General features: G+C 50.6%; 2 protein-coding genes across 9 annotated transcripts in view; one reads left to right on the forward strand and one right to left on the reverse strand.

The window, feature by feature from the left end:
- LOC123353653 (gametocyte-specific factor 1-like) overlaps positions 1-19,264 on the reverse strand; it is a 55,363-nt gene that overhangs the window by 13,258 nt on the left and 22,841 nt on the right. The window contains exons 1-2 of one of the 7 annotated variants that reach the window (XM_044994945.1): positions 5,958-6,070; positions 1,253-1,350 (exon numbers count right to left, since the gene is read on the reverse strand). In XM_044994945.1, coding sequence (XP_044850880.1) covers positions 1,253-1,345 — 93 coding nt within the window. In that variant the 5' untranslated portion in view covers positions 1,346-1,350; positions 5,958-6,070. Of the gene's footprint in view, positions 1-1,252; positions 1,414-2,737; positions 2,904-5,756; positions 6,071-19,264 lie in introns of those variants that run through there. The other 6 variants (XM_044994943.1, XM_044994942.1, XM_044994944.1 and 3 more) reach the window with 6 other exon arrangements.
- NCKAP1L (NCK associated protein 1 like) overlaps positions 14,143-19,264 on the forward strand; it is an 81,347-nt gene continuing 76,225 nt past the window's right edge. For both annotated transcript variants that reach the window (XM_044994938.1, XR_006574549.1), the window contains exon 1: positions 14,143-14,365. In XM_044994938.1, the coding sequence (XP_044850873.1) occupies positions 14,264-14,365 (102 nt within the window). In that variant the 5' untranslated portion in view covers positions 14,143-14,263. The remainder of the gene's footprint in view (positions 14,366-19,264) is intronic.

Genomic DNA, 19,264 nt, shown 5'->3' on the forward strand with positions numbered 1-19,264 from the left:
AGCCAGAGTATCCTAAAGAGACATTAGTGTAACCTCACTAAGGCACCGGGGCCCCTCACTGGATCCAAGCTGCCCTGAAGTTCAGGAGTTTTTGAAGCCTGGGTGTCTCCAAGGATTAACTCTGCAGTGAAGACATAACTCGGGCAATCAGCATTTGGGCTGGCCTAGCCCAGGTAACAGCCACACCACAGAGCCCTGCCCAAGTTGCTGGGGCCACATTCACTCATGCAAGGCTCTCAGATTTCAGGGGGAAGGGGGCACAGAGGAAGTGGAGGTGGTGTAGCTGCTGGCTCTCAGCTGAGCTGCTCCCGAGCAAATTGTGGGACAGCATTAGAGGACTATCAGGTTAAGTCTGGATCTTCAGTGCAGAGAGGGCAGATTACCAAGAGAGGCTATCAGACTCTCTCCTACTCCAGCATGGGCTGGCTAACCCAGGTGTGAAGCAGCACCACACCTGGGCCAGAGGGTTTGTGTGGATGGACAGGAGCCAGGGTAGGGGCAACACCCGAGTTACCTGGGCAGTGAAGATAAGCCCCAAATGTGAGTTTCACAGAAATGTAGGTCTGGAAGAGACCTCAGCAGGTCATCTAGTCCATCTCCTGCACAGAGTCAGGACGAAGTGTCACCTACCCCATTTTAGGTGTTTATCTTAAAAGTCTCCCTAGATAATCCCTGAATCTCCCTTGCTGCAATATAAACCCATTATTTCTTGTTCTGTTGTCAGTTGATAAGGAGAACAATTTATCACTCTGTTCTTTATAGCAACTATTACCTACTTCAAGACCTATTGCCCCCCACTCCAGACTAAACAAACCCAATTTTTCCAATCATTCCTTGCAGGTTATGTTTTTTAGACCTTTAGTCACTTTAGTTGTTCTCCTCTGGACTGTCTCCCATTTGTCTACATCTTTCCTGGAGTGCAAGGCCTAGAACAAGACAATACTCCAGCTTGGGCCTTATTAGTGTTGAGTACAGGTGAAGAATTACTTCTTTTGTCTTGTTTACAACACTCTTGCCATTACATCCCAGAATAATGTAATACTATTGCAAAAAGAGCAAACATTGTGACCCATATTTAGTTTGTGATCCACTATAAACCCCAGATCCTTTTCTGCAGTGCTCCTTCCTGGGCAGTCATTTCCCATTTGGGGTTTGCACTGGAGGCGGAGGAAAATAGTTACAGGGAACAAAGACAGGTGGCCATCTCCTCTGGGCACCTCAGACTCTGTCTCACTGGGTAGCTTGCTCTTACCTCTCCGCATTTGACCAAGTGGTAGGGGAACCTGGAGGCTCGGATCTGGTGGTTTTTGTCATAGGGGCATTGGATGAGCCGCTCAGGATCCATCACACCTGCACAACAGAAGGCACACGATGCACAGATAGTATCAGAGGGGTAGCCGTGTTAGTCTGGATCTGTAAAAGCAGCAGAGAGTCCTGTGGCACCTTATAGACTAACAGACATATTGGAGCATAAGCTTTTGTGGGTGAATACCCACTTAGTCGGATGCACAGATAGTGAGGCCAGGAGGGGTAGACTGCCTGGGGTGATGCCTTCAGCAGCTATCACCCCCATATTGAAGGCCCAGTTTTCCCCTTCCACACACAGCTGATCCCAGCAGAGAGCAAAGGGGAGCCCCAGCACTGTTTATGTGGAGCTCGGGCTGTTTCTGTTCCCAGAGTTAGAAATTTGGCCAGAGGGTACAAGTGATGACCTCGGGCATGGCATGGCCGTGGTTTGGCCAGTAAGCTCTTAGGGTTTCAGTTGGCAGCACATGGAAGCAGGAAACCATTAGCCCTGCAGCTAGAAACAGACTAGAAATGGGGGTGTTATCAGGGTTAAAGTAGCACCCATTGTGCAGTGTCAGGAAAGTTCCCACTAGGACAGTCTCAGATGATAGAGGGAAGGACACACACACTTGAGGAAAACTGCAGGGGAAAATGGGGTCTTTAAGATAGACTTTAATGTGGATGGGATCAGGGCTCTGAGGGTAAATTCAGTGAGATCACACCTGGTAACAGCCTCCTCCAAGTACTCAGAGACCATGAGATTTTAAAGAGTAATAAATGATAAGATCAGAGACTTTACACATGTTTCCAGATTTTATCTGCAACCACAGTGTAAGCAGGGAAACATATGGGGAAACTTTCCTGGCTGCTGCACTACCCCAGTGGAATTGGGCAGCAAATGGATCTGAGTCCTTGTTCCCACTCCCTTTACCCAGATGTCTGCCTGACCTGAAGGCCTCCCTTTCTGCTCTCCTGTGCAACAGAGTCCTTGTAATCCTGACAGGGCTGGGCCCAAGATCCCTGGGAGGCTTCACCTCTAGTCTCGTCATGGTCATTTAGGCCAGGGTGTCTCCCCTCCAGGGTGCTCTCTCCACACCAGCCACTTCCCTGGCCCCAGCGAGCAGTACATTAAGTTCAAACTGAATAGGATGTATTACACAGCAAGGAACAATAAGAAAAATAATGCAGAAATGGAAAGACGAAGACCCAAGGACCCCACCCTGTGGCACTGGGACACCACAGCCAGCCATCTCTGCGGCCTCAGGAAAGTTCACAGCTTGTTCCTCGCCCATCCCAGGCCTCCTGGCCAGGCCCTGGCTGCGCTGCAATGACACTGCGGGTCAGACACTTGCTCTGGCGGTGGCCACACACCCTCATGCTCTGGGGGCAGGACCTTGCTCCCCAGCATTGTCCCCCATTGGGGTCACAAACAACCCCCTCCGAGTCCAACCTGCGAGTCCTCGTGCCTGGGGGTGTCCCCCTGCGCTGGGCCTGCTGCCCCACATTGCACCCAGCTCCGGTGTTACTGGTAGCACAGCCTGCGTCTACAGCTCCTGCAGCCCCCTGCCTTGCCTCTGGCCCAGCTCCGCCCACTGCTCTCCCCTTAGCTCCGCCTTGCGCAGGCTCAGGCAACTCCAGCTCACAGAGGACAGGACCCCAGGTTCCTGACTCCCTCATTGGTCCATTTGCCCTGTCAATCAGGCTGACCTAGAGCATTTGCCTCTCCCTATTGGTCTTGGGGACTGTCAGTCTCAGGATCTTGATTTCTCATTGGCCCTTCCATTTATGTCCTGGGAGAGGGCCAGCCCAGAAACCCCAGGGAGGGGCCAGCTGTCCCCTTACAGCAAGGCTAGGCCTTAGGTGATTGAAGGCCAGTAGCATCCTCCCAGCATCACATCTCCAGGAGCTGGGCTGTTAACTAGACACCAGGCTCCATAGATTCAAGGCAAGAGCCACAGGCATTGGTAGCAGAGCCCACCTGCCATGGGGATGGCAGGGAGCTGGCAAAGAGCCATCCCAGCCACACCGGCAGGCAGGGAGCATGGTTTTCACCAAGAGATATTGACACTTCAGCTGGCACCTGGCTGGGGATGCAGACAGCTGTTGAAGCAGGAGGGCTTGTCTACACTACAGGGTCTATAGCAGTGGCTCTCAGCCTGCAGCTCAATCAGTACAGAGAGCTGCAGCCCATATGACATAATCAGGGCCATATAGGTAGTATTGGATGTAGCCCACAACACATTGTGGGCTGCATATGCAGCTCACAATGGTAAATAGGTTGAGAACCACTGGTCTATAGCACTGTAGCCATAGTGCTGTAATTATGCTGGCGTAACTTCATAGCTCAGGCTATGGCTACACTTGCACTTCAAAGCGCTGCCGCGGCAGCGCTTTGAAGCACTAAGTGTAGTCAAAGCACCAGCGCTGGGAGAGAGCTCTCCCAGCGGTGTCCGTACTCCACCTCCCTGTGGGGAATAACGTACAGCGCTGGGAGCCGCGCTCCCAGCGCTGGGGCTTTGACCACATTGGCGCTTTGCAGCGCCGCAATTTGCAGCGCTGGAGAGGGTGTGTTTTCACACCCTGCTGCAGCGCTGCAAATTTGCAAGTGTAGCCATGGCCTCTGACACAGCCTATATTGTGAGAAGGGCTCCTCCTGTCACTGCAGGAAAGCCATCTCCTCCAGCACCTTAGCTGCTGTTTTAAGTGTAGGCCACGCCTCAGTCTCCAGTCTGTCTCCAAGTGGAGGGTATTGACAGAGTGCTAAGTGCTGCTTTCTGCATGGTAAGGACTCCTGAGTGTTCTTCAGAGACACAGGGTGGGGCTCAGCCCTAATGCGTGTGCAAAGCACCAAGAGAACTCTGCTCCATTTTAGCAGCGTTACTTGGCTACACTGGGAAGCTAACTAGCAGGACTAGTCTAGTGTTATACAGTTATGCCAGTCAATGCCCATCCTGGGCTAGTGGCATTTCACAGCCACTTCACCTCAATGCCTACCTGCAGTGGTACAAGCGGCCAGGCAAGGCAGATCAAGTCCCCAGTGCCTTACAGCAGTGGTTCTCAACCAGGGGGAACAGGCCCTTTGGGGGCCACCAGCAGGTTTCAGGAGGGCCAGCATTAGGCTTGTCAGCACCTAGAAAGCCAAAGCTCCACTGCATGGCGCTGAAGACAGGAGCTCCAAGCCCCACCAGCCAGGACTAAAGCTGAAGCCTGAGCAATTTAGCTTCATGAGACCCCCTGTGGCATGGGGCCCTGGGAAGCTGCCTGCTTGCTAAAGCCCTAATGCTGGTCCTGGCTTTTATATGCAGAAAAACAGTTGTGGTGGTACAAGTGGGCTGTGGAGTTTTTAATAGGATGTTGTGGGAGCCTCAGAAAGAAAAGGTTGATAACTGGTGAGGCCACATCTGGAGTATTGCATCCAGTTTTGCAACACCCCTCCACCCCCCGACACACACACACACAGAAAGGATGTGAACAAATTGGAGAGAGTCCAGCAGAGGGCAACAAAAATGATTAGGGGGCTGGAGCACATGACTTATGAGGAGAGGCTGAGGGAACTGGGCTTATTTAGTCTGCAGAAGAGTGAGGGGAGATTTGATAGTAGCCTTCAACTACCTGCAGGGAGGTTTCCAAAGAGGATAGAGCTAGACTGTTCTCAGTGGTGTCAGATGACAGAACAAGGAGCAATGGTCTCAAGTTGCAGTGGGGGAGGTCTAGGTTGGATATTAGAAAACACTATTTCACTAGGAGGGTGGTGAAGCACTGGAATGGGTTACCTAGGGAGGTGGTGGAATCTTTAAACCCTGGCTTGACAAAGCCCTGGCTGATATGATTTAGTTGGGGTTGGTGCTGCTTTGAGCAGGGGGTTGGACTAGATGACCTCTTGAGGTCCCTTCCAACCCTGATATGCTATGAACTCCTGCTTTACAGGGTCAGCACAAAGACCTGGCTCATAGAGCTAAGAAGCCCAGGACACATACTGCAGCATTATAGCCATGAAATGGGGACAGCATTGCACTGCTCTGTTGCCAAGCACCAAGCACTCTGAGATACATAGTGCTTTGGCTCAGTAGAAAAGCTAGGTATTGCTGTTGTCACAGCTTCAACAGGTTAAGGAGGCTATAAAGCCTCCCACTAAATATTTTATAAGAGCCTTTGCTAGCTCTCTGCCCCCCTTCCCAGCAGCTCAACTCAAGCTTCAATGCTACTCAGTTCAGAAACTTGGGCTGCCTTTAGTTTTTACCAACTCCCACCTCCAGTTTTCTCAGAAGAAGGTTTCCACAGCAGCTACTTCCCCTCCCAGCCACTAACCCTCTGAGCAAAGAGAGGCCACCATTAGAGCTAGAAACCAGATACCTGACTGTGTCTCTGGGATTCCTTTAATCTCTTTAAGTCTTTCAGACTAATTTTAAGCACCAAACCCTGATGTTACTCCACCATAACTCTTCCCACAGAATCTTGTCTGTACTCACCACCTCACAGAAGGTCCTTCTCTGGAAGTTGAGTTGTGTTGTGTCCTGTCCTGTCCTGTCCTGCTCTGCTCCTCCCCTCCCACTCTGCTCATTAAGCAGAGTTCAGCTCCTTTTATAGGCCACTTATTTAGCAAATTCCTACCTTATCTCTCAGATAACAGCCTCCCTTCAATCTATTCCCAAGTATGAAAACAAGCTCACCCCAGTGGTGGCTATGGCTGGCTTATATGGCTCAGACTGGGGGTCACTATGCAGGGATGGGGCCCTGCCGTTCCCATGGAATCAAGGCCAAACAGATGCATGGTTTAAATTCTGGAACTGGGTGCAGATGTCACTGAGGGCCTGGCCAATGGCAAAGGAGCTTTCAGAATGCTCAGTGACATCATCCTACATGAGCTGATGCAGACAACACAGGGGAGCCTTAATGCTACCTTGGGCTGGGGCCTGGGTGATCCCCTCATTCAGTAGGGCTGTGCTGGGTCAGTGCCTGGCTGGGAGACTCCTGATGGCACTGAGGACTCCGGAGCTGGTGGTTTCCCTAGAGAGCTCTGGTGGGTGCCATGCTGGGAACCTGACACTTGCAATTGTGATAGATTCCAAGGGAATGCAAGTCAATCCTGGGATCCTGGCTATTGACAGTCTGGCTCCCTAGTGCCTCTTGGGCTCAGCAAGTGAGTCAAGTAGGCAGCGATTCCCAGTGGGGAGAGCACTGGCCTGGGACTCAGGAGTTCTCAGACCTGGCTTCTATTCCCTGGCCTGCTGTGTGACTTAGGCAAGTTCCTCTGTTTCCCCACCCACCCTGTGTCTGTCCTGTCCAGACTGTGAAGCCCCTGGGGCGGGGAGGTCTTTTGCTCTGTGTCTGTGCAGCACCTGGCATGACAGGCCCCTACGTGTGATCAACTGGCCAGTGAGCCACTATGTGTGGTGGTCTTGTTGGTGGGAGGTGCCAGAAAGTCGCCGCTGGAGGCTCATTCATCTCCTTATCCCCCAACACACAAATGGCAATGGAAGATTCTCGCACTGCCCCACAAACAGCTCCGCTCGATCCTCCCCTCTTTCCTGGCACTGCCAGCCAGGTGGCCAGTTAGGGCCCATGGCGAAGTGGGGACATTCTGTAATATTTTTGTGACTCCTACCTGTACTGCGGTTTCCCTCTGTACTTTGTGTTGCTACCCAATGGGTACAAAAGAGATAAGTCACTGTCTGGGGTGGCAGGATGGGTCCTTAAGGAACTGGTGGGAACCCACCCATAACAACAGAGAATCTGAAAAGCCAGTGGAAGCCCCAAGGACTGAACAATTGAGGCTACAGTGTGAGAAGCTCAGGCAGGCAGTATGTGAACTCAGCATGGCTCTGCCTGAAGACAAAGGACTAATCTCCAGTCAGTAAGAGGTGGAGGAAGGGAATCAGAGCTGGCTTTTGGAAGAGGCTGGCTTGCTCTTATGTGGGTTGAACTGAGTGAGACAGAGAGCCAGAATCAGAACTGGCATCCTAAGCACTTGGCTGGTGGATTGCTCTTGCTTGGCCAGATGGACTCTGTCTTTAACTTTATTTCTCTCTGCTGACCTAAGGACTTCCCATGCTGGGTTCCAGTTCACTAAAAGACCCTGCTCTGTTTTGAAAGGCTGCTGGTGGCGCTTCAGATCCTCCTTGAGGGGTGCCCTGAAGCGGACAATGTCAGTACAAGCCTCCGGCAGGGGTCTGGCTTGGGTGGTTTCTTTGTGGGGAGCCAAGGAGACAGACAAGAATTGAGTTCTGGAGTTGTGGAGCCACTAGGAATTAGACTGACTCCCACGCTCAGGGCAATGACTTTCTGCGGCTGTGGGGCTGCCCACACTATGAGAGGTATCAGAGGGGTAGCCGTGTTAGTCTGGATCTGTAAAAGCAGCAAAGAATCCTGTGGCACCTTATAGACTAACAGACGTTTTGCAGCATGAGCTTTCGTGGGTGAATATCCACTTCATCCACGAAAGCTCATGCTGCAAAACGTCTGTTAGTCTATAAGGTGCCACAGGATTCTTTGCACACTATGAGAGGGAGCTGTCTGTTAGGAGCAGGTTAAGATCCCCGGCTAGAGCATGGTGTTCTAACCTGATTAGGCTTCATCCACGGGCAGTTGCCCTAGCAGAGGGGGCGCTCTTGAGGCAGTGAGGTAGGCCTCAGAACCTGCACAAGAGGCCATAACCCTCCACGAGGCCAGTCAGTTCCCCCGGAAGCATTTGTTCCTGGGAGAGTTTCCCTCTTTAGCCGACTCAGGGGCAGCTCTCCCATCCATCCCACAGATTGGAAACATCTTGTCCCTGGGTTCCCTGGCTCACTGTGTCTATACTGTGGTGGATGAACCCTTGTCTAGCATCCTTCATTTGGAAGGGTTCCAGGTTTCCCAAAGTGCGGGAGCGCCCCTTGCTGGGGGGCAAAGCAGGAGCTAGAGGGCATTAGGAGGTGTCACAATTGTTCCCTAGAATCTCTGCTGTCATTTAAAAAGACCAGTCTCTGGCTGTTACCGTTGCAGAGGAAATTGTCAAAAGATGACTCGAGAGATGCAGCACAGGCTGCCTGAGTTTGGGTGACTGAGAAGGAGCTGTCCTGACAGGGGCCTCTGACTCTCCAAAGCCTGGGAAAGGTGTGAACTGCCCCATTATCTCATTGTGGGCTCACACAAAGGCCAGTGCTGGGACTTTGAATGGCAGCACCATTAACTATTTCAGTGCTGGTCAAAGCATGGGAGAAGGGAGTGGGAGGCTTTGATTACCACTAACAACGAGGAATCCTTGTGGCACTTTAGAGACTAACAAATTTATTTGGGCATAAACTTTTGTGGGCTAGAATCTTATGCCCAAATAAATCTGTTAGTCTCAAAGGTGTCACCGGACTCCTTGTTGTTTTTGCTGATACAGACTAACACGGCTACCACTCTGAAACCTGTCAAGATTGCACTGTTTTCCCTGTGGAGCAGCTCCTTGTGAGTCGGCTCTTAGCGCTACATGGCAGAGCTGGTGCGTTTGGATCTGTGATCCCCTGGGGAAACTCGATTTTCACAGGTTTGGGGAAAATGGGCCATTGAAACAGCTGCCTCAGGGCGCCCTGGTCCATAGCTTGGAGCTGCCATGGGATCGGATCCAGTAGAAGAGCAGGATGCCTTGTGCTTTATCAGTTGCCTTGTCTAGAGGCCACACTGAGCTGGGCAAATATTTTGTCTCAAAGAATAAATTCACCGAAAAATGCATTTTTGGGGACACCACCAAAACTATTCGGCAAACTCACCCTGATTTCACAAATAGTTTGGTTGAGAAAAATAATGGAAAATGTCAAAATATTTCATTCAATGTTTTCAGTTCTCTATTTTGATAAGAAAAGCAAAAAAACCCAAAAATATTTTTTTGGATTTTTCGGTTTGCCACCAAAGAAATCAATGTCTTGCTGAACTTGGCCTGCGTGCACATGCACATTGTCTCCACACTTAGCAAAACTGTTGCCTGTGTCAAAAACCTCCAGCCTTGCAAATCATGCTCAGAGCTTTCTAAAAGCTCCTAGTGGGAGAACCATGAACACATCCCATTTGGAAGCCAGTACCCACAGAGGAGTGACTATAAGTGACCCCTTGTACTGCCCCCCAGCAGCACCACTCCTGCACCCGGAGCTGCTCAGAGATGTCAAGGCTGTTCACATCATCCAATCTGCCCTCCTGCAGACAGGCCAGCGGGACGCTCACAAAATCACCACAAGCAGGTGTGACGGGTTGGATCAAGAAACCCCCTTGGGAGCTGCCAACCGATGTGCCAAGACTACTTCTATCCCTGTTTTCCCTGCCAGCTTAGGACTTCAGCACCCTGTCTTGCTGAGCCAGACACTCTTGTCTACTTCAACAAAGACCCAGAGTCTGAATTACCTGCCCCAAAGCTGCAGGTTTACCTGAAAACAGCTCACAGAAGTGTGCTTGTCTTTAGCACCCAGATGTCCAACTCCCAATGGGGTCTAAACCCAAATAATCCATATAAAGCTTATGCAGGGTAAACTCATAAATTGTTCGCCCTCTATAACACTGATAGAGAGATATACACAGTTGTTTGCTCCCCCAGGCATTAACACATACTCTGAGTTAACTAATAAGTAAAAAGTGATTTGATTAAATACAGAAAGTAGGATTTAAGTGGTTCCAAGTAGTAACAGACAGAACAGAGTAATTTACCAAGCAAAATAAAATAAAATGCGCAAATCTATGTCTAATCAAACTGAATACAGATAAGATCCTCACCAGTTCCAGAATGTTCCCTTTTACAGGCTAATCTCCTTTTAGCCTGGGTCCAGCAATCACTCACACCCCCTGTAGTTACTGTTCTTTTGTTTCAGTTTCCTTTAAGTATCCTGGGGTGGTGGCGAGGCTCCTTCTTTAGCCAGCTGAAGACCAAATGGAGGGGTCTCCCAGGGGTTTAAATAGACTCTCTCTTCTGGGTGGAGACCCCCTTCCTCACTCCTATGCAAAGTCCAGCTCCAAGATGGAGTTCTGGAGTCCCCAGGGCAAGTCACATGTCCATGCATGACTCAGTCTTTACAGGTAGAAGCCAATTTCCATATGGTACCTTGTATGTCTCCAGGAAGACTTATTATGTGGATTGGAGCCTTCCAAGCTCTTTTGTCTGTTAAGTGCTTCTGGATTGAGCACTTAATTTGCACATTCCTTTCCCAAGAAGTGACCAAATGTTTTAACTGATGGCTACACTTAGCGCTGCACAGCGCTGCCGCGGGAGCGCTCCCGCGGCAGCGCTTTGAAGCGCGAGTGTGGTCGGAGCGCCAGCGCTGGGAGAGCGCTGTCCGTACTCCACCTCCCTATGGGGATTAACGTACAGCGCTGGGGCTCTGATCACACTGGCGCTTTGCAGCGCCACAACTTGCAGCACTGGAGGGGGTGTTTTTTCACACCCTGCTGCAGCGCTGCAAATCTGCAAGTGTAGCCATGGCCTAAGGCTACTTAGAAATCAAGCAATTATACAGCCAATGTTCATAACTTTGAACACACAAATGGTGTCTGCATACAACTAGGATAAACATAACCAGTAGATCATAACCTTTACATAGATATGTTACATGGCATATGTAGCAAAACCCTATTCCAGTTATATCATACATACATTTATGAGCACCCGCACCCCATAAAGCCTTATGAGGTACAATGTCACAGCAGGGTTGTCCACGCTGATCCAGCCTAGACCCAGCCTGTTGGTTCTCGGTTCTCTTAGCACAGCACAGGCCAGGCTGGATCTGACACCTCAATGTTCTTGCTCCTGAGGAAACATCTTACGTCCCTCGAGTGGCTGAAGAGGTGACGTGGGTCAAACTAGGTTCATGCTGCAGGGATTATGAAGCACCCCAGGCCCTGGGGTATTTGGAGCTGGGGGTGTGGTTTGGCCCATTGGAAGACTGTGGAGCAACAGTTGAATCTGAGTTTGGGGTTTGAACTCTTAGATTCTAAGGCTAGAAGGGAACATTGTGATCACCTACCTCGTCTGACCTCCTGCATGGCACAAAATACCTACAACAGAACTAGCACAAAACCATCCTATCTTGATTTAAAAATTGTCAGTGATGAGGAATCTACCACGACTCTTGGTAAATTGTTACTATGATTAATTACGCTCACCGTTAAATATTTACACCTTATTTCCACTCTGAATTTGTCTAGGTTCACCTTCCAGCCACTGGATCGTGTCAGAACTTTCTCTGCTAGATTGATGAGACCATTATTAAATATTTGTTTTCTATGTAGATGCATATAGACTGTGATCAAGTCACCCCTTAACCTTCTTTTTATTAAGCTAAATAGATTGAGCTACTGTAGTCTATCATTATAAGGCAGGTTTTCCAGTCCTTTAATCATTCTTGTGGCTCTTCTCTGAACCTTCCAATTTATCAACATCCTTCTTGAATTGTGGACACCAGCACTCAGCATGGTATTTCAGCAGTGATCTCAGCAGAGACAAATACAGAGGTACAACAACCTCTCTGCTCCTACATGTGACTCCCCTGTTTATGCATCCCATGATTACATTAGCTCTTTTGGCCACAGAATCACACTGGGAACTCATGTAACTCATGTTCACTTGATTATTCACCTTGACCTCACATCTTTTTTCAGAGTCCCTGCTTCCCAGGATAGAGTCCCCCATCGCGTAAGTATGGCCGACATTCTTTGTTCCCAGATGTATACATTTACATTTAGTTGCATTAAAACTTGTATTGTGTTTGCGCTGGTCACCAAAAGATCTCGATTGCTCTGTATCAGTGACCGGTCCTTTTCATTATGTACCACTGTAACCCCTTTGGGGTCTAGAGAGCATGGCCCCTTTAAATCTTTTTCCCAAGGGGGAGGGGGAGAGTAAGAAAAAGGAGGGAAACTCCAGGGGGCAGGGCTGGAGCCGAAGGGAGAGTGAGGGGAAGCAGCATGGCTGGCCCTGGAGAAGGAAGCAGAGAGAACCTGCCTGAGGAGGACAGGCCCGATCGGGGACAGCCCAGGACAGGAGCCAGGAGCAGCCCTGTGCCGGGGGGAATCGCCCGAGAAGGACAGGCTGGAGCTGGACCCAGGATCACGGCTGCCCGGAGCTGCCTGGGGCTGTGAGTATTGGGGCTTGTGACTCTGCACTGGGAATAAGGAGGGAGGCTGCTAGCTAGTTACGTGGGGAGGTGGTCGCTCTGTGTGGCTTTGCACAGAGCGGCAGAAGAGGGCACCGGAGGGGTTTGCTGGGGAGAGTTCACTGGCGCCGAAGACGACCAGGAGCACCCAAGACTCACCACCGGACTGGAACTTTGCTCAGGCCTCCTGAACTGTATGTGCAGACGCATTGCTCAGTGTCTGCCCTTCCAGACTGTGCTACCACTGGGCCTGTGGGGTTTTGGTTTAAATGGAGCCCTGTTTTACTGCTCCCCCTATATTTCCCCTTTTTGTTTTTCTCCTCCCAGCCCTCTGTAAATAAATATCTCCCTTTGTTATATCCATTGTGCTTTTCCTGTGGGTGGGTGTGTTCACTCTGGGGGGTTTGGAACAGGTGCCCCTGGGGTGGAAGGGATTTCTCCTGCTGCATTCCTGCGCGTGTTGTCTCTTGGCCAGAGCTGCCTGCAGAGCAGACTCCATCTTGGCCACGAGGGCGCTAAAGTTACACCACTATTTTATTTTATTATTCATCGTTGTTATAATTTACTTACCATTATTTACCATTATTTAATGTGTGCCACGTTGCTTTTATATTGTTCTACTTTTTGATCAAAATGTCATGGGCATCAAGTCAAATGTCTTTCAGAAGTGTAAGTCTGTTACTGCAACACTATTACCTTAATCAGCCAACCTTGTAATCTCATCAAAAAAGCTTTCAAGTTACTTTGACAGGATCTGTTTTCCATAAACCCATGCTGATTTGCATTAATTACATAACCCTCCTTTAGTTCATTATTAATCGAGTCCTGTATCAGCTGCTCATGGCCCTGGTTCTGTGTGGCCTTGTACTTCAAGCCATTATCCAGGGCCAGGCCCATGCCACATGGGTGTCATGTATGGCCAGATCAGGGCAGGGGCACCAGAATGGGAGAGAGGGAGGGGGACACCCAAGAGGCCTGGCCCGTCCACTTTTCACCAGGGGTCTGGCCCTTTGCCCTTCCTCTTCCCCCCAAGGCCCCGCCTCCCAGCCAGGCCAGAAGCAGAGCCCAGCCTGGGGACCCTGAGCAACTGTGGGGAGCCGTGGACTCTCCACTTGCCCTGGGTAGGGGGCCCAGGGGGTGGGGACACAGGCTGGGGGCTGCTCTCAGGCAGGTGGAGGGTCTGGACTCCCTAGGCCAGCCCAGGTCTGGCTTCTGGCTTGGTTGGGGGGGGGGGGGGCTTTGGGAAAGAGAATGGGTGGGGCCACAAAGGGGGCGGGGCCTGATGCCCCCCCTCTCCTAGGCAGAATATGTCGCCCCTGGATCAGGGTGTTGGTGTTTTCACTTGTTTTGCACTGCTGTGAACGGCAGGGGGGACTGAGGCGCGAGCCCTGCACCCCTGGCTCTGGCTCAGGCCCCGCTCCACCAAGGGGTGACGGCGAATGTTCAGGTGATGTCACCCAGCCGGGGTTTGGCAAGAGCAGAGCAGACTGTTGCTCCGTGTGACGGGGGTTGCTGCAGAGCACTGAGGCCCTGCTGAGGCCCCGCCCTTGAGCCCAGCCCAGGAAGCCACGGCCCAAAAGGGGAAGCTGCTGTCGGCGCTTGGGGAAGTGTCGGCGTGGAGTGAAGCTCTGCGGTGGCTTCGAGTGCCTGGACCAATCAGATGGTGGGATCGCTGCCGTCTTTCCCCCCCCCCCCCCCCCCGCCGTCGAAGAGGAAGCACCAGTCGGAGGAGCGGCAGGCACGCAGCCCCATCCCCCGCTGCGCAGACGTGCCATTTTGGTGACTTGGTGCCTGGAGGGTGCGTAGCTGTTGGGAGGCCTGGCCTTCTCCCTCCAGCGGGTTACTAGGTGCAGAGCGGGGGCGAGAGCTCACCTGGGGAGATGTCTCTGCCCTCCATCTACCAGCACAAGTTTGCGGAGAAGCTGACGATCCTCAATGACAGGGGGAAGGGCGTTCTCATCCGCATGTACAACATCAAGAAGGTGGGTATGGCCGACCTGCTGGGGGAGGGGGCTGAGTTTGCACCAGCCTTACCTTTGGCTTGACTGGGAAAGGATGGTTCTTCAGTGATTAGAGCAGGGGCTGGGTGCCAGCATGCCTTCATTCCTGGTCCACGGAGGAGAGTGGGGTCTAGTGGTTAGAGCAGGGGGGCGTGGGAGCCAGGATGTCTGGGTTCTAATCCTGGCCTAGGGAGAGCAGTGGGGTCTAGTGGTTAGAGCAGGAAGAGACGATCAGGAGTCCCAGTGCTGCCAGACTTGTTCTAGGACTTAGGGGAAGTTGATTTCTTTCACTCTCCCATGAGCTAACAGCTCCTTCGGAGCAGCTGGGAGGGTTCATTCCTGAGATGCCTGGGAAAGGAGCGGGGTTCAGATTGGGGTTCAGTTAAGGATTCAAGACCAATTCAGGGCGAAGGTTCAGGCTCAAACCCTCTGAGATTTTGGTCCCAGCTGGTGGAAACCTCAGGAGACTGGCCGCTCCCAGGAGGGCCCACCCCTTGGGCTCATATCTCCTGCGAGCCACACCCAGTGCTCCTCTGCCTATAGATCCTACTGCAAGGGCCCAGGCCGGGGCAGGAGCTGTGACTCCCAATCCCCAGGGATCCCAGCTCAGTGTGTGACCTGCCCAGAGCACGGACAGGCAATCAGTGAACTCACCCCAAACCCCAGCTTGGCTGTACCCTGACCCCTCTCCTCGTAGGCTGCCCCATCCTATGCTCGGCTGGTGGCTCCAGCAGTTTTTTGGGTCCCTCAAGATTGTAACATGCTTATCAGACACCCACATTCCCCCTCCCACCCAGCAATGGATGGAGGCAAAATCCTAGCTTGTGCTGTAGCTGGGAGCATGGGCCTAGCAGACTACAGTGGTGGGAGACAAACTCCTGGTTCTCTCCCCGGCTGTGCCCGACTGGCTGTTTCCCCCCCCCCCGCACTGTACCTCAGTTTCCCCATCTGTGACATGGGGAGGAGGAGATGGACCCAGCTTTCTGAAGTGCCTGAGGATTCTTGTTAGATGATGAATGTTGGGCATTACTGGGGCAGTGATCAGGGTAGGGGCTAGCATGGGGAGGGGGTCTTCTCTCTAAGTTTGCAAGTCACCTGATCTAGCTTTTGCTAGGTTGCTGCAGTTAGACTGGCTAATGTGCCAGTGCCCTGAGATTCAGCACCCAGCTGGGGCAAGAGGCTGCAGGGTAGAGCCTGGAGGCATTCCAGCCACAACAGGAAACACCTGCTGCCTGCCCCCTTCCTGGTGGAACCAGCTGGCAGCTTCCTCTTTCCCAGCTGGGCCTGGCGATAGCATCCCCATGCATGGATCAGGGCCTGTCCTGCTCCAATTCGGGACTGTTTTCCCCAGGCCTCCCTGCTGGGCCTCCCAGAGCTGGGGGAGGAGTTCCTGCCCTTTGTTTACACAGATTGAGTTAACCCACTGATCCTGATCTCAGGGTGTGCCACAGCAGCAGGAGAGCCCTACCGTACCATGCCTGAAAGTTCTCTGCTTGCCACAGGGGACTCTTCCATCGCTGCTTGCAGTACAGCAGGGGTAGCCAATTGGCAGACTGCAAACCACATCTGGACCACCAGACACTTTTGAACGGAGCCCAAAATCTTCTTTACTTATTGTTATCACTGTTGTTGTTGTTATTTTTTTATTAGTTTCTCTGGAGTCTGGGCCTTGACAAAAAATAATTGACTACCCCTGCAGTACATGGTCTATGCCACACAGTTGAGCAGCTCTGTTTGAACCCAGTACAGGGCAGTGATGAACAGTTACCCCAGCCAGCTCCTTCCATGAGCCAACCCATGGAGAGTTAAATGGCATCATGAGTTCACTGGGCCCAGTCCCTGCATCCACCCACTGCTCCACAGGGCTGGGATAGAAGTGAGGGTAGGAGGGGAACTTTAACTATGATGCCAAGGGCTACTTAGGCACCTGAAAACTCTAGTTCTCTTGCAGATTAATTTAGAAATCAGCTGACAGCAGCACTGTATCTAATTCCCATATAAAGAAAGAAAACTAAATAACTATTAGATCCACTAGGCTCTAATACAGAGGTGGGCAAACTATGGCCCGCAGGCCACATCTGGCCCATGGGACCCTCCTGCTCAGCCTCTGAGCTGCTGGCCTGGGAGGGTAGCCCCTGGCCCCTCCCCTGCTGTTCCCCCTCCTCCGCAGCCTCAGTGCGCTGGTGGCCGGGCAGCGCAGCTGTAGTGCCCAGCCTGACCCAGTGCTCTGTGCTGCGCTGTGGCGTGGCTGGCTCCAGCCTGGTGGCGTGGCTGTAGCGCCGCCAGCTACCGGTGCTCCAGGCAGCACGGTAAGCGGGCAGGGAATAGGTGAGGTTGGATAGAGGGCAGGGGAGTTCGGGGTATGGATAGGCGTCAGGGCGGTCAGAGGGCAGGGAACAGGGGGGTTGAATGGGGGCAAGGGTCCTGGGGGGCAGTAAGGAAGGAGGGGGGGTTGGATGGGGCAGCAGGGGGCAGTCAGGGGTGGGAGTTTCAGGGGCAGTCAGGGAGAGGGGGATGATGGATAGGGCAGGGGTTCCGGGGGGGGCCATCAGGGGGCAAGAAGCAGGGGGCAGGGGATAGGGGGCAGGGGCCAGGCCACGCCTGGCTGTTTGCGGAGGCACAGCCTCCCCTAACCGGCCCTCCATACAATTTCCGAAACCCGATGCAGCCCTCAGGCCAAAAAGTTTGCCCGCCCCTGCTCTAATACTAACATGTTCCAACATCTTGTGTCAAGTCACCTAAGGGACACTGGTTAGCTTTACAGTTTTAATGTATATTCTTATTCTTGAATACAACAATTTAAACAACTGTAGAAAAATCTAGATGACTTTCTATCACTTTTTTATAGTTCGCCAAGCTTGGTTAACCTTTTAACCGTTGGAAACATCCTACTAGGGCAAGGCCCCGTGAGTTTATACTGCACCTACCTTCGGGTGACACTTTCAAGTCACTTTCACAGTATTGCAATGCCAACCCCAAATGTTCAAAACTCATGAATCAGGCTCACCAAAAATCAAGAGATTGGCTTTAAAATCATGAGATTATGTAAAAATAATAGCATTGGTGTTCTTATTTGCCTTCTGCTTTTTGAGCCTTTAGGGTGCACTGGGGTCACATTTTGAAGCTTTCTCCACAGCCATGGGGGCTAGAAACTTCATTTTTCTTTAACAAAGAAGGCTGAAATCATCACACATCCACTTGACTTGAAGAACTGGGGCTTTAAGGAAAACAATTATCATGAGACTCATGACAAAATCATGAGAGTTGGCAACATTGCCTTCACTCCTGTTTAAAAGCTAGTTACTTTCCAGAAGGCTCTGAAACACAACACTACAGTGATTGAGTTGCAGTTTTCACAGGAGAATATATAAAACTAGGGCTGTCAAGCAATTAAAAAATGAATCGTAGTTAATCATGCTGTTAATAATACAATACCATTTATTTAAATATTTGTGGAATTTTTCTACATTTTCAAACATATTGATTTTGGTTACATCACAGAATGCAAAGTGTACAGTGCTTACTTTATTTTTATTACAAATATTTGCACTGTAAAAAAGAAACAAACAAAATAATATTTCAATTCACCTAATACAGGTACTTGAGTGCAATCTCTTTATTGTGAAAGTTGAACTTACAAATATAGAATTATATATAAAAAAACCCCTGTACTCAAAAACAAAACAATGTAAAACTTTAGAGCCTACAAGTCCGCTCAGTCCTACTTCTTATTCAGCCAATCGGTAAGACAAATAAATTTATTTTCATTTACGGGAGATACTGCTGACCGCTTCTTATTTACAATGTCACCTGAAAGTGAGAACAGGTGTTTGCATAGCACAGTTATAGCCGGTGTCACAAGATATTTACATGCCAGATGCGCTAAAGATTCATCCACCATTCAAGAGGACATGTGTCAATGCTGATGACTGGTTCTGCTCAATAACGACTCAAAGCAGTGCAGACCCACGTATGTTCATTTTCATCATCTGAGTCAGATGCCACCAGCAGAAGGTTGATTTTCTTTTTTGGAGGTTCGTGTTCTGTAGTTTCTGCATCTGAGAGCTGCTCTTTTAAGACTCCTGAACGCATGTTCCACACCTCATCCCTCTCAGATTTTGGAAGGCAATTTAGATTCTTAAATCTTGGGTCGAGTGCTGTAGCTATCTTTAGAAATCTCACATTGGTACCTTCTTTGCGTTTTGTCAAATCTGCAGCTAAAGTGTTCTTAAAATGAACAATATGTGCTGGGTCATCATCCGAGACTGCTATAACACAAAATATATGGCAGAATGCGAGTAAAACAGAGTAGGAGACATATAATTATCCCCCAGGGAGTTGAGTCACAAATTTAATTAATGCATTCTTTTTTAGCGAGTGTCATCAGCATGGAAGCATGTCCTCTGGAATAGCGGCTGAAGCATGAAGGGGCATATGAATGTTTAGCATATCTGGCATGTAAATACCTTGCAAGGCCAGCTACAAAAGTGCCATGCGAACGCCTGTTCTCACTTTCAAGTGACATTGTAAATAAGAAGCGGTCAGCAGTATCTCCTGTAAATGTAAACAAATTTGTTTGTCTTACCAATTGGCTGAACAAGAAGTAGGACTGAGCCGACTTGTAGGCGCTAAAGTTTTACATTGTTTTTGAGTGCAGTTATGTAACAAAAAAATCTACATTTGTAAGTTGCATTTTCATGGTAAAGAAACCAAAACAATCTAGTGTGTTGCACCTACTGAGCAACATCCAAAACAATCCAGTGTATCACACTCACTGAGCACCCTACCAAAACAATCTAGTGTGCAACGCCCGCTGAGCACCCTACCAAAACAACCCAGTGTGTGACATCGCCTGAGGAGCATACCAAAACAATCCATTGT

This window comes from Mauremys mutica, chromosome 20 (genome assembly GCF_020497125.1).
Source record: "Mauremys mutica isolate MM-2020 ecotype Southern chromosome 20, ASM2049712v1, whole genome shotgun sequence".
NCBI classification, from domain to species: domain Eukaryota; kingdom Metazoa; phylum Chordata; order Testudines; family Geoemydidae; genus Mauremys; species Mauremys mutica.